At 40.9% G+C, this 13,701-nt stretch overlaps 1 protein-coding gene across 1 annotated transcript in view; it reads left to right on the top strand.

The window, feature by feature from the left end:
* The window catches only part of RNF150 (ring finger protein 150), a 116,055-nt gene extending 105,735 nt beyond the window's left edge, over positions 1-10,320 (top strand). Inside the window, exon 7 of the mRNA XM_010412167.2 lies at positions 9,904-10,320. Coding sequence (XP_010410469.2) covers positions 9,904-10,022 — 119 coding nt within the window. The 3' untranslated portion in view covers positions 10,023-10,320. The remainder of the gene's footprint in view (positions 1-9,903) is intronic.
* The last annotated feature ends 3,381 nt before the right edge of the window (positions 10,321-13,701 follow it).

The following is a 13,701-nucleotide window of genomic DNA, read 5'->3' as shown; positions in this document are numbered from 1 at the left end:
TTGTAAGGTTGAAGAACATATTTTCTCTAAGTTGTTGTGCTGTTTCTGTCAAGTATTCTCTGTTTTTATGGACTTGCAAGAATTAATCTTTAGCCTAAGCAGTGTACTTTGGTCCAATGTCTCCCAGGTTTCTGGGGACATGTACCTGACAGTCCTGTGAGCATGAGGCAGGAGACTAAATGGTCAAATTCTGCAAGTCCACATGTGTGAGCTGGTGGGAGGGACACTGATTTCATTGTGAGGTGTCAGAGGGTAAAAAAAAAAGGTGTGATATACAATGTTAGGGTCTCTGCACATGAAACAACATGTCTGGTGTTTGTGGGCAGTGCTTGGGTAGTGTGGAGGACACTGAAGGGTGTGTGGATGGAATGCTGTCCTAATCTGCTCTGATTCGTCAGGCACAGTGGCCCTACAGCTGTGCCCTGCTTCAGGCAATGGAGCTGCTGCTGCAAGAGTCAAGCCCATTCTCAGGCCTGTTGTTTCCTTATACTGAACAAAAATGAAAGACTGTTCTTTCCTTAAAGTAAAAATTAAACTTGAAAGTTGGTAACTGTTAAAACTTGCATTTTGCTAGTGACGACAGTAAAAATTATTTATCTGATGTGCAGGTTCTTCCACCACCCCTGTGAGGTTTTTCTCTTTTGGCTTCATGACTGCATGTATTTTTTTTAATATCTAATGAGAAGACATCCCTGAGTGAAATTTTTATTATGGACTTTTCTAATGGAGTTGGATTTCAGCGAAGGATCACTGTCCCCAACGTGCATCATGAGGATGGAGTTCCTACCAACATGCACAGAATTAAAGCCCACAAAGTTCTGGGTTAATGACTTGCCCCTTTATCCTTCTTGGCATCTCAGGTGGAGCTCAGTGTTAGCAGCATTGGATAGGAAGTCACGATCATGTGTGAGAGAGAGGGAGAGGAGATGCACACACACTTCATTCAAGTAATTCCACCACTGCTGAGCTCTTCAGCCACCTCCTTGTGTATTTGCTCATTAAATCCTCTAATATATGCACAGGTATTTTTGTGACATCTTTGCTGAAGGATGTTTGGTGTAACTGCTCTTGGGAGTTCAGTATCTGATTCCTCAGTACTGTGCTTTTCTGGTGACCTGGGGTTTTTGAGAGCTTACGCAGTAGGAGGTATTTAAAGAGACAGATTGGAAAATCACGCACATGCTGCTATGACAGACAAACTCAGGCAGACTTATGCGAGCTTTTCCAACCCCCTCATTCAAAAATAAACAGGAGTTGTCTTTGAGGCAAGCTGTTCCCTGTTATAGCTGTGTGCATACTTGTAATTGAGGAAGCAGTTCATAGTGATTAGGCAGAAATATGGGGGGGTTGTTTGTCACAGCAGTCTTATGTTTTACATCAAGTTCTCAGAATTAATTTCTCCTGTGTGGATTTTTACTATCTAGTAGCCACCTTGTACATGACTTGAAGGAGTGAGAAGTTTCTATCATCCTATAAAAAGCTGCATGTCTACTTCCATGTCCTAGTCTCATTCTATGTCCATGATAGGTTGCTCTTCCGGGCACCAAATGCTTTCTTGCATTTCCCTGCAGTCCTGAGGAGGAGAAATCTCAGCTGGCTTTGTGCAGCTGCTTTCTGCCATGGAGCTCCCCAAGGAGAGGTCACAGCTCTGCAGCATGATCAGACCAGAGAAAAAGGTTTTGGAAACCACTGTCTTACATTGAGTCTTCTGGTTTGATATTGTATCCAGCTGGGGAGTCTTGCGATACCTCTGCAGCATGATTGCTCTGAGGGACTTGCTTGGTGTTGGCCGGTTCATCTCTAAATCACCCCTTCAAAGGATGTTCTTCCTGATGTTCCTTAGTTAGTAAACAGTAATGAGTATTTTGGACCAAACCACTACACTAAGGAACACGAGAACTGAAATTTCTCTCACCATTACACTCTTCCTCATTCAATCCAGTATCTGAGTGAGGCTGTTATTTCCTTTTTTCAGGCTTGCTAGAAGCAGAGCACTCTCCTGACACAGGTTTTTAAAATATAGATAAGAAGGTTCAGTCACAGTAGCAGTCCCCAGGATAGCCCATGGAAGCTGAGATGCACAGGATTAAATCTTGGGATTATACTGTTTGGATGTAAAAGTCTCTTTATTCTGCCAGCCTACCAATAGGCCATGTGTTGTACAACACACACTAGTAGATACAGCATTTAGCTCTGCTTTTGTCTCACACCTGCTGTCCCCTCAGAGTTTTGAATGGCTGCCAATGTGACTAAAGGTGTTTGCTCACTGCTCAAAGGGTGTTTATCTCTCCACATCTCACCTTGGCTACTGGGATAGTCCTTGCAAAATCCCGTACACACCATTAACATGACAAAGCATGATTTTTCTGTAACTTTATCACTTCATGCTCATTGTTTTGCAGTAACACCAAGGAGCCCTGGTCATTCAGCATCGGCTAAGAAAACCAAGTAAATAGTCCCCGTACCACACCTGATGTTTTAGACGTATAACAGCATGGTTACAGCAGGGACAGCTTGCAGGTGTTGAATGCAATAATATATTACCAAAGGCAGCTAAGGAACTTGAGAATCAAAACTGTCATGTACTTGCAGCCCTGTGCTTCAGTGGTTTTTAATCTTTTCCCTTCTTATTGGAGATGTCACTTTCTGATTTTCAGTCAAGTACATGAATAATTTTGCATGTTCTAAATAATAATAATTTGCACCAGTTGGTACATTGAATGAAATACTTTCACATTTATTTATGAAACTTCCTGTGGGATCAGGAGAACATGATGTCCTGACCAGAGGTGCACTTGGTGCAGTATTTGGGCACTGAGGATGGCCAGTGGTGAACAGTAAAGGAGGGTGTGCAGCAGCATCCCACTGTCCCTCTCTCCTTCTAGACAGTGGGAAGGCCTGGAGGGAGAAAGGATAGGCAGCTTTGCAAAGGTTTAAGAGGCTGGATGCCCCGTTTTGAAGGAAGTAGAGTGGTTCTTGTCTGTTGGTGAAATGAGGAGAGTGTGGGACTGAGGAATGGGGTCAAAGATGGAATAAAACACTTTGTAGTGAATAAAATCTGTTAGGTGGCATCCCTGCTTACAGCATGGGGCTGGAACTAGATGATCTTTAAGGTCCCTTCCAACCCAAGCCTCTCTATGATTCTGTGAAGACCAGATGTGCAGATAAACTGTGAAGGACCTTGAATATGGGGATGAGCTGATCCAAGAGCATGAAGTGCAAGAGACAGTGTGATGACTCCACTGACAGTTCTGGTAATCTTTGTGACCAAATTTTGACTGAGTTTAGAGTGGGAAAGAGGAAAGACTAGTCATGTAAAGAGAAAATGATGTTGCAGGATCTAGGCCACAGAAGGAGTTTCCCTGCTGGTCCCAGGGCAGGAGTATGATGAGCCTGTTACACATGAGAGTAAGGACAAAGAGGAAATTATACTGAAAGCAAAAATACTAGATTTTCTTGTGTCATACCTGGCAGAGGCATGTTTGTTGTATCACAGACAGGGTTGGCAGCTCCCCACTAAGACAGCTGATCAAAAGTTCCCAAAATGTCAGCCAGTCTCTCACAGCGAGGAGACTGATATCCAAAGTGTTGATTTCTACGATAATGTTAATATGTGCTGTGAATTTCAAAGGCTGAGTGTTCTGATTCCTGGGTAAAATCCCAAGGATTTAGTATATGCTCATTAAAGATAGACATATATATATATATAACACAATGGAAAAAAAAGTTTTACTTTTCCAGCCAGTTGGGCCAACTGCTTCCATACAATAACATCTGGTATGTGTTCTTCCCTTATTTTGCTCAGCTTTCTGCAAATGTGTTTGCTGTCTGCTCCCTGTGTTATATATCCTTATTTGGACGGATTTTTTTTCTTTCTTTTGGAGAAAGCATTTGGGTGCTGATATTTTCTGCGCTTTCTCTGAAAATGAGTTTATTGGTCTTGCCAAAGCACAAGGTGTCTTCTCAGGTAACTGGTGTTAAAGTTTATTGCTTAAGTACAACATGCTCCAAATTTACGCTTCAGAAAATTAGTTATATTACAAATAAATTCTCCATTTTGATGCTTGGCTTGAGATACTGGGGTGTGATTTGCAGATGATGATGATGATGTTAGCCCTTCATACTGCAGGATGTTTGAAGACAAGGAACTATGTCTTTGTCTATTTTCCATTAAGAGATGCTGTATGTTCTCCCAAACCACATATCCTAGTAAAAGATTAAAGAAAGAAATTTTGTTGCCTTTTTATTCAGTAGTAAGAAAAAAAAGACAAGTTTACTTTGGGAGAGTCTCTAGTGTTTTATGTCATATCCAGACCCATCTACCACATCTCTCAACCACTTAAGGGTTTGGTGCAGGTAAAGATATTTTTGAAATGTCGTCTTGAATTTATCTTGCCAGGTCATAGCATGTGGTTCTTTCCCTGTGTGCTGGTGTCTGGGTATTCTTTGCAAAATGTTTCAGACATCATCTGCTTTACCTCCTGGAAGAAGCTCTGTTGTCATTAGTACATTCAAAGAGCTCTGGCTTGTTATTTACAAAAAAGACTCTAACCTTTCCTTCCAAAAGCAGTTACCACATTCAAGTACTTGTTCCCTTTGCTGCTCAGATAAATCTCCCTCTGATGCTAGGGAACAGCAATAAAATATTCCCCAGTGCTCTGTTCTCAATTGTAGCCAGCCAAACTTAGTCATCCATTTTATTAGCCTCTGTGTACAGAAGGACTGCATTAGTAAGAAGGGGTTTTATAACCCTTTCTCCTCAGATATATCACCACTGTTTCTTTTGCATTAGAGATTTTATAGGCATTTTTAACATGTATTTTACTTTATGTTATGTTAGTGCAGTTTTTACCCGTTCTAAAGTGTTACAATTCTCAAGATTATATGGAAGAAATTTGAGACTTGTAAAATGATCCAAGGAGAAGTATGGGATGATTAATTTGAGAATTATTTTAACAATCAGTAATGTTTTTAAAAGAAGGGGTGTTAGTGATAAATTTAACTGGTATTGTTGTGGAAAGAGTTGCCATTTGAGGTAGTAATTTCATAAGATGCTCTTCCTCTTAAACCATGAACAGCAAAGTGATGCAGTGGCAAGGCTGCATTAGGAGGTAACAATAAACTCTGTCATGATGAAGTGCATTCTTAGGCAGACAAAAAAAACTAGAGGCCTCTAGATATGTCTCTCTCTTTCTCATGAATCAAATGTGATTAATTGTGTCCTGGTTGTTCTGATACTGGAAACAAAATCTGAATAGCACTGCTTGCATTGATATTCTTATGTGGTTTCAAGCTGAGCAGATTGTGCTTTGATAAAGATCCCATATCAATGCTTCTAATGACTTTGGATATATTTTCTGATCAGGTCCTCAAAGCTGTAGGAGATGGTCATATTTCTGGTTTCTTACGAAGCAAAATCCTTTTAGACACATCTGAATGTTTTCTTAGAAGAAGTGAGCCCCAGACTGGAATGAGGTTTATGGTAATGCCTGCATTTTAGATACTTGTCTAGATCTGGGAGCATAACTAACACTGGGAGGTTCATATCTTTGTTTAAATCTGTCTTCACAAACTGAAGAGTTCTGAAAGAAGGTGTATTTCACCACAGTGAGGATGTGAAATGAGTAGCAGTACTTCTCTGCTTATTCTCAAACGGGTGTAATAGCAGAGAGTTACCCAAAGGTCCGGAGAAGGAAAAAAGTGCCATCATAGACAAACTTTATATATATTTAATGCTGAGAAGCTTTTGTTGTTAACATTTTAGTGTGGTCTCATTTTTCTGCTGATTTCCTTGATGCAAATTGCTTTTGGACGTTTTAGCCCAGTTACAGGGTTTTACAGCCTTTACAGCTTGGTGAGCTTGGGGGAAATCTCAGCCTCTGAGGCAAGCCAGAGCAATTTTAGGAGAGCCCCATGGCATTGTCTGTGTCCTAGGGACATCAAAGGACAGTATGGGATATGGCCTCCTTGGAAGGAGCACAGTGGTGAGCAGAAGTGAGGCCCCCATGAGTGCAAAGTCCACCAGAGTTTCATCGGCTTGTTTCTCACGCTTGAGTGGGTCATTGCAAGTATATCTCAGCTGGTGCCCATGCCTGTATGATTGGCAGAGGAATGGGTTTGTAAATGCACTTTTCACTCACTGTTAAATGCTTAGGTCCCTCCCAAGCCTCTTGCAAACAGTATCAAATTCTTAGGAATGTCTTTCAGAATATTTATTAGTGTATAACAGCTACAGACTTAGACCAATGGTTGCGAATAGCAGCAGCAGTAGATAACTATTACTAGTGTGCAATCTTACTGTTTTACAAAGCATCAGTGTACTTAGCTATTTTCATCCTTGTTTGATTGCAGTAATATTCAAATGTAAGCATCACTTGAGGCAGTTTTCAAGAAGTAAGGGCTGTACCACCTTTATGTAGGCTACTTCCAAATCTACGTGGTGATACTCTTCCAGTGCTAGTGTAATTGACTTAAAATAATAATGGCTAGAGAACGAGTTTGGTTAATTTCACCTCTCAAACAAATGTGTGTCAGGAAATACGAGTGGAAAAAGTCTTTCTGGACAGGCAGTGTGCTGTGGTGTATTATGTTTCACTGACATGAGAGGAATGTGGGAGGGAGGTCTACAGTTCCCTGCTGTAGGCACTAACACTCCGGCTGGAAAGCAGCTTGGGATGTGCCTTTCACTTCATTAAGAAAAAGGCTTTCTGCCTGTGGCAGGAAGTGCTGTAAAACACAGTGGAAGTATTATAGTGTGTGTGGTTAGACAGGGTTGCCAATCTCAAGTATCTAAAATCACAAGTCAGATATTCCAGCATAAAATCTGTCTAGAAATTAGAGATTTAATTTTTTAAATTCTGTTTCCTTTTTGCCTCTTAAGCTTCATTTATTTTTAAGTGAAAGCTGAGATCTTCACTGAAAGTTGAGATCCTCATCTGACTTCAGGGCTTTAAAAACAGCAAAAAATTACAAAAAATTTGCAAAAGTCTCATAAAGGTTGTTAACAATGAGTCAGGCATCTTCTGTAGAAGCTGTGTGATTGTAAAAGCTTTGTCATTGTAAATAGGATCTAAAAGGCAGGGATGCAAAATGCAGGCTAAGCTCCTGGCATTTGCAGCGTAGTTGAGGTTTGCTTACCTTTAACAAGTAGCAGTAACTGTGCTGGCTTGTGTTACTGAGCAGCCAGCCGAAGAAAAACCCAACAAAACAAACCAGCACAGTCTGGCAAGCCTGTGTTGTGTGGGGGAGCCACAGTGAGGCAGTTTGTAGACCTTGCAGCCAGTTACCTACAGCTGATCCGTGTCTGGTATAACTTCTGCAGCCTCCCAGAGTTTCATTCTCTGTGTTTTGGGGTCAGCAGTAGGACTCCTGTTTACAGGAGCCAGCAGGTAATGCTGAGGGATGCATTAATTTCTTTATGTTGCCTACAGCTTCCAAGGAAATGTCAGTGCTTCTCTGAAAGGGAAGGTGTAAAGGATGGTGATGTCCGAGTTGTTCTCCCGACTCTGCCAAAGCTGTAACTTTAGGATTTTGAACGGCTGCACTGGTAGCAAGCAAGGAAGGTGGAGTGCTCCTGTTTCTAGGCATTATCACAGTGCTGGAAAAGCAATGCCAGAGCGTAGGCATGGGTGCTTTTAGGATCTTTCCTTTGTTCCTTGTTCCTGCTGACCTGCATTTCAGTTCCAAAGAAGACAAACAACAAAGCCCACACTTTGCAAAGACTAAAATCCAAGAATTTGAATAATTTTATAGGATTAGTAATGTAAAACTCGAGTTTGCTGGTTTGGAGAGTGGGTGCTGCTGTACCTCCATCAGACATTAGGTAGGTGAGCTGCAAATCTGGTCTTGTTCTATCTGCCTGTCTTGAACTCAGCTGAGATTTTTTTCTGCTGTGCAACCCTGGAAGAAACAACAATTCTTGAAATAACATTTCAGCACTATTAAACACTGCTTGTTTGATGCTCTGACATTTGGTGTTGGCAGCTTTGCCTGCCTCTTCAGCATGCATCTGGCTGTCACCATTCAGCCAGTCCTTTTCTTCTGCACAGCTAGGTCAGATGGAAAACACTTCTGCTCTCAAGAGTGCTCCAAGTGGCTGTTCAACATGGCTAAGCCTTAGGAACTCTGTCTTGCAAAAATAAACTTGCTGTTAAGCATAATTTTCATTGTTCTTAAGAATTCTATTAATTATAGAGGAAGATAAATAATCCAGTGGTCTGAAACCACATTATTCTGGCTCAGGGAGCTGTTAGCACTAAAGATGATGCTTTAGGTGTTGGAGGTATATGAGATGTTCTGATGTGCTCTAGGATCTAGCAGTTCACCTAAAGGTTCAATGTCATTGAAGCCCACTGAAGTCTGCAGAGGTTGTATCATTCAGCTTGTAAATACTTCCTCCACCTCCAGTGGAAACATTTATAGTCAGAAGCAAAGCCTTGAAATGTTTACTAATGTCATATTGAAAGGGCAAGAAAAGAAAGAGATGTAAAGATGTGTGCATTAATTATTTATCTTGCAATCAAGAAAGTATAAAAATAATCCAGGGTGAAAACTGGGAAGAATTGCGAAGGAAAACACTGACTCTTTCAGTTGAAATAATGCAGACCCCATTCAAGCTTTCTCCACAGAACATGAGGTCTAATCCCAGCACAAGTAAACACATGTGGGGGTGTTTTCTATAAAAGATTTAAAAATCATGATGCTCTTGAGAGGTGACTAATTGTGCTCACTTAGCTTCAAGTGAATAATTAAACTGTGAGGAGTTATTTTCTTGGCTCTTCTGTCATGTTTCTTACTAATTCTTAGATATTCAACTTCTAGACTTTTTAGCATCAATCAGGCTCTGCTTCTATTGTCTGAAAAATATGTAAAGAAAAAACTGCCACAGATTTAAATACATTGTATTGTTACAGTATAAATACCATCATTGTAATTAAACCACTTGAAAATATGAACCGTCAAATTTTTCTCTCAGGACTCAGCCTCCTGTGAGGGTTTTGTGCCTTTGAAAATCTCCCTAGTGTGCTTTGCTTCTCCTGATTGTTCTTGGAAGAAAATTAGCTTTTAGTCCTTTAAAATCTGTTGGCTTTATTTGCTGCTAAATACACACATGGTAAGTGCTGTGGGATCAAAACAAAAACAAGTTGCTCTTCCTATGCTTGTAGTTTTGATGTGATTTGCAGTTTGGCAGAAGTCAGTAACACAACTCTTAGTGTATTTGGGGTCATGGTGCATTAAGGTAGATCCCTTTGGCCTGAATCAAGAACCTGCAAAATATCTTCAAATCAGAGTAAGGAGTAAATTTAAAGAGACTAGAAGAGGATGAGAGAAGCCACTTTAGAAGGCAGGTAGCCTGGTCTAAAGTCCTGGATTTGTTTTGTCCTGGTCCAATTCCCACGTTGCTACTTCCAGACATTAGACTACTGCCCTCTTAAAAATGTCCTCTGAGATTCTGTCACTTAATGAGGGTTTGGGCAGATTTTTTCCTGTTAGGAATGTTTTCCTGATGACTGAGTTGCTCCACCAGGTGCCTGTGGCTTTGTCCTTAACTTGCCATCTTTGTGGGGAGAGTAGGATGATGCCAGGTTGATGAAGTAAAAAGGGAGGGAATTTCTCTGGTGGTGGGAAGAAGTTCATGAAGGACGTGAATGAAAAGCCCTGGGAGGATTAAGATAAGAAATCGTTACCCATCCAGGATCCTTTTCATCCTGTTTTTCACTATGAATGGCTTGAATTTTGTGATATTTTTGAAGTGTTTTAGACAGATACTGAGTAAGAGCACAGTTTGGAATCTAATCACAACCTCAGAGGTAGAGAGACCTGTGGGTTCCACCTGCAGAACTAAAACTTAGTAATACATTAACAGAAAGACATGACCTTTTCCTGTCTTTTCTACCCTCACAGATGAACAGGAGCCAGCAGTCAGCAGTGATTCAGATATTTCATTGATTATGGCAATGGAGGTTGGACTGTCCGATGTGGAGCTTTCCACTGATCAAGACTGTGAAGAGGTGAAATCCTGAAAAAGAAACAGAGATCCAACACTAAATGACAGGGGAAGGTCACAGGTAGGGACCGAGTCAGCTTTCTAGGATTTGGACCAGTCATGCACATGCCTCCAGAGCACTGTCACTCCTGCACACTCCATACTGAGATGGTCATGAAAAGCAATAGCAACAGTTGTGTCTGCCTGGATGCGGTTTCATCATCTACACACCTTCGTTTGGTTCACATGAGATATGCACACTTCCGGTTTACCCACGTGCTTGAGAGCAGTCATGGAACTCTTCAGGGGCTCATAAACATGCAACTGAAATGACAGCTTGAGTGTTTTCTACACTTGTTCAATCAAATGTTTGTTGAGTTCTTTTGAAAAGGCATATGTTTATTTTGTTTGTTTGTTTACAGTGTGTTATGGATGAACACTCTGTTTTTATTGACTGACCCCAGCTTTTTCAAGAGTTCAATCCAGAAATCTGAATTCCCGTTCACTGGTCACTTCATGATCTTACCAGGATTTATCATTGCCTTGTTGTTTCTGCATGAAGTAAATGTGGCTGGCTTCAGAAGGATGATGCACCAGCACCCTGCATTAATATTAAGCCTGCTTTCATTAATTGCAAGGCTTGGAAATGGTATATTCTGAAGGCCTTTACTTGTAAGAGAGCTCTGAGTTAGCAGAAATTTGGGTTAAAACTGCATTAGTTTGTCTTTTACTTAGGGCTCTGTTCTAGACAAGTATTGTACAGTGTGAAGGAGAGAAAGAAAAGCTTAAAGCGTCACTCTGTCCATGTAGTCCTGTCCTGTATTTTATGCTATTAGCAGGTGTCAGTACATTAGTGGCCTTCTTTCAAATGACAATTCACTAGCTGGAAAAAAAGATCTAGTATAACGTCAGGTTTTTTCTTAATTTTACAGACCAAAACCAGATCAGTGGGCTAAAGGAGCATCTGAGAGGTTTCCAGAGGCTGCTTATTAACAGTTCTGCGTTAAGTGGGTGACAGTATTCTTACAAAGGATCTGGAGATGCTGCTATCAGTGTCAGAAATTGCTAATGGAGCAAGAGGCAGCCGTTTGAAATGTTTAATTCCTGGTTTGCTTTGGGTCTTTTTCCCTTAGTGTGTTTCATTTCTTACATTTTGACAGCAGTTTCTGTCTGCTTGTTACCTAACACAAGAGTTCAGGTGGTTTGCTGCCCTCCAGAGTCCCTGTCAACGTTGACAGAAAAATAACAGAATATTTGCAATTTGTATACAGATACGTACACCAAAATATATTGGGGAGGGAATTTGGGGAGGGAATTTGAAAATAAAAGAACTAACATAAATCAAAACACCTAAATAATAATGACCTGACATAATAATTTAGTTTATCCTGAGCTCTGCTTTCCAGGTGAGAGCTCATTGTTAGTTGTTCAGTGCATGATTTGGTTTTTCAGTCAAAATACTGAACTGTGAAGTAGCTTACTGTTACACAAGAGTACATGGTTTCTGTTGAGAGTCAGATGATTTGAATCACATTACTGCCTCCTGAGTCAATCCAGAGAATCAACAATTCATCTTACATTGAAATTTCATGCAGAGGTCAAACATTTTGACTTGGCAGTGTCATGGCAGCATCTAAAAATGCAACTGTTGGGGCTCTTGCTGCATTTAATCTCCTTGTGGATTTACTTGTTAAATGTGAAAACCAGCTTCCAGCAAAAATTTGTGTTTGTTAGATTTTATTCAGGAACAAATGTGTTTAGAACAATCCCTAAAATTTTGTCTGACTTGCTTCTTTAGTACAGAAGGAAGGAAAAAATATTCTCCATGCTCTTTTGTCCATTTAGAACTAATTAAACATTTAGTTTAATTTTGTTTTATGTTCTTAGTCCTTAAATTGCAGGGTAGCCTTGAGGTAAAGGTTTTAAACTGAAAGAGGGCAGATTTCGATTAGATATTAGAAATAAATTATTACTGTGAGGGTGGTGAGGCACTGCCACAGGTTGCCCAGAGAAGCTGTGGATGCCCCGTCCCGGGAAGTGTTCAAGGCCAGGTTGGAAGGAGCTCTGAGCAGCCTGGTCTAGGGAAAGATGTCCCTGCCCATGGCAGAGGATTTGGAACTAGATGATCTTTAAGGTCCCTTCCAACCCAAGCCATTCTGTTATTCTATGAAAATGACCCATAAATGTGCTGTTACATCTTTAGAAGCCATTGGAATGAAAATCTTTTTTGAATTAATGAGATAGAGGCAGCTGGAAGTCTTGGTTAAAAAAGAAAGTTACGGGCTATTCCAGAGGTTACACTAGGCCAGTTTTGACAATATTTGTGGTTCTGTAATCTTGTTTTCCTTATTCTTTTATGTCTTCTCTATTCCTTGCTGCTATGGGAAATGCCTGACACATTAATGTTAAAATTGACTCCTACACAAGAGAGTTTGCACAAGGTACTGCATCAGCTCCACTTAAGCTCTGTAAATAATGCAGATTTAAGTGGTGATTACACCAATTTTGACCCAGGAATGAAATTCATTTCAGACGACTGCAGGGGAAGAAGTGAAGCTGGTTATATACAGTCAGGGCTCCTTATAGAAAGTCCACACACTGGTATAATTTCTTCTCCAGCACTGGAGCCTGGGTGCTACATATCACAGGAACATCATGAACACAATGTCTGAGTTGTCAGTGATCCTTTCACATATGCCCACTGGAGCTCGGCACACAGGCAGAGAACTCCTGGCCAAACTGCTTGGGTTTCTGAGGAGCTGTCACAAAGTGTTTTATGTCATGAACAGAATTAAGTTGATCTCAATGGATAGATTGACCAATTAGCTGTTACCATAGCAGAGCCACCCACGGCACAGCAGAACAAGCAAAGTCTGGAAAAGCAAGGCAGGAGGGGAAACTCCCAGCTGATAATGAGCTGGGTCCTTTGCCCAGCAAAATCATTAAAGGGAGCTGTTCTCAAAAAGGCATCACAGATTTGGTAATTGAGACCCTGCACATATTTGAGAGTTAATGAAGAACTTTTTGAGGTCTCGCACTATGCACACACTTTTCCTAAATATCCCATATTAGATCTGGTCCCTTAGGGTCCACAGGTGGCCACTGGCAGAGTGTCAGTCTGGGTGAGTGGTTTGACATACCACCAATTAGTGCTATGCCTTTTAGAAGAGGCATCCTAGCAAATCTGGGTCAGGAGTCTTTCTGCTTCTGTTTTCCCAGTTCTACTTGCAGGTTCACTCAGGGAAGATGTTGTTCCATCCCTGTCCTCAGGTGTTCTGCAGCTCTGAGCACTGTTAAGTGATGATGAGGGCAAAGCCAGGTTACACATCACTGAAGCCTGAAATTAGGAAAGCACTTAAGTAAATGTTTTATTCCGTCCTTCTTCAAAAAAACACTTATGACTAATTTTGGACTTGTACCAAAATCACGTTATTTTCAAGGTCTTCTATGAGCATAATTAAGCCCCTGTGTCAAAAGGAAATGTTTTCCTAAAGCTTGACCTGACTGACAGTATTCATTGCATATATAACCTGTGAACTGCCTTGAGAATTTGAGGTGCTTTATGAACATTAAGACCCCCTGATGTGTGTTTGTAACATGTATGAAAGCCTTAATTCTGCAGATCTGCATGTCCATGCACACCTTGGTACTGCTGCCCGCTAAGCTTGGGCATTAAGTACGTGGGGTTCAGCTGCTGGGGACACAGTACTGGCTGT

Source organism: Corvus cornix, chromosome 4, assembly GCF_000738735.6.
Source record: "Corvus cornix cornix isolate S_Up_H32 chromosome 4, ASM73873v5, whole genome shotgun sequence".
Classification (NCBI taxonomy): domain Eukaryota; kingdom Metazoa; phylum Chordata; class Aves; order Passeriformes; family Corvidae; genus Corvus; species Corvus cornix.
This window is presented reverse-complemented; position numbering and strand designations above follow the sequence as displayed.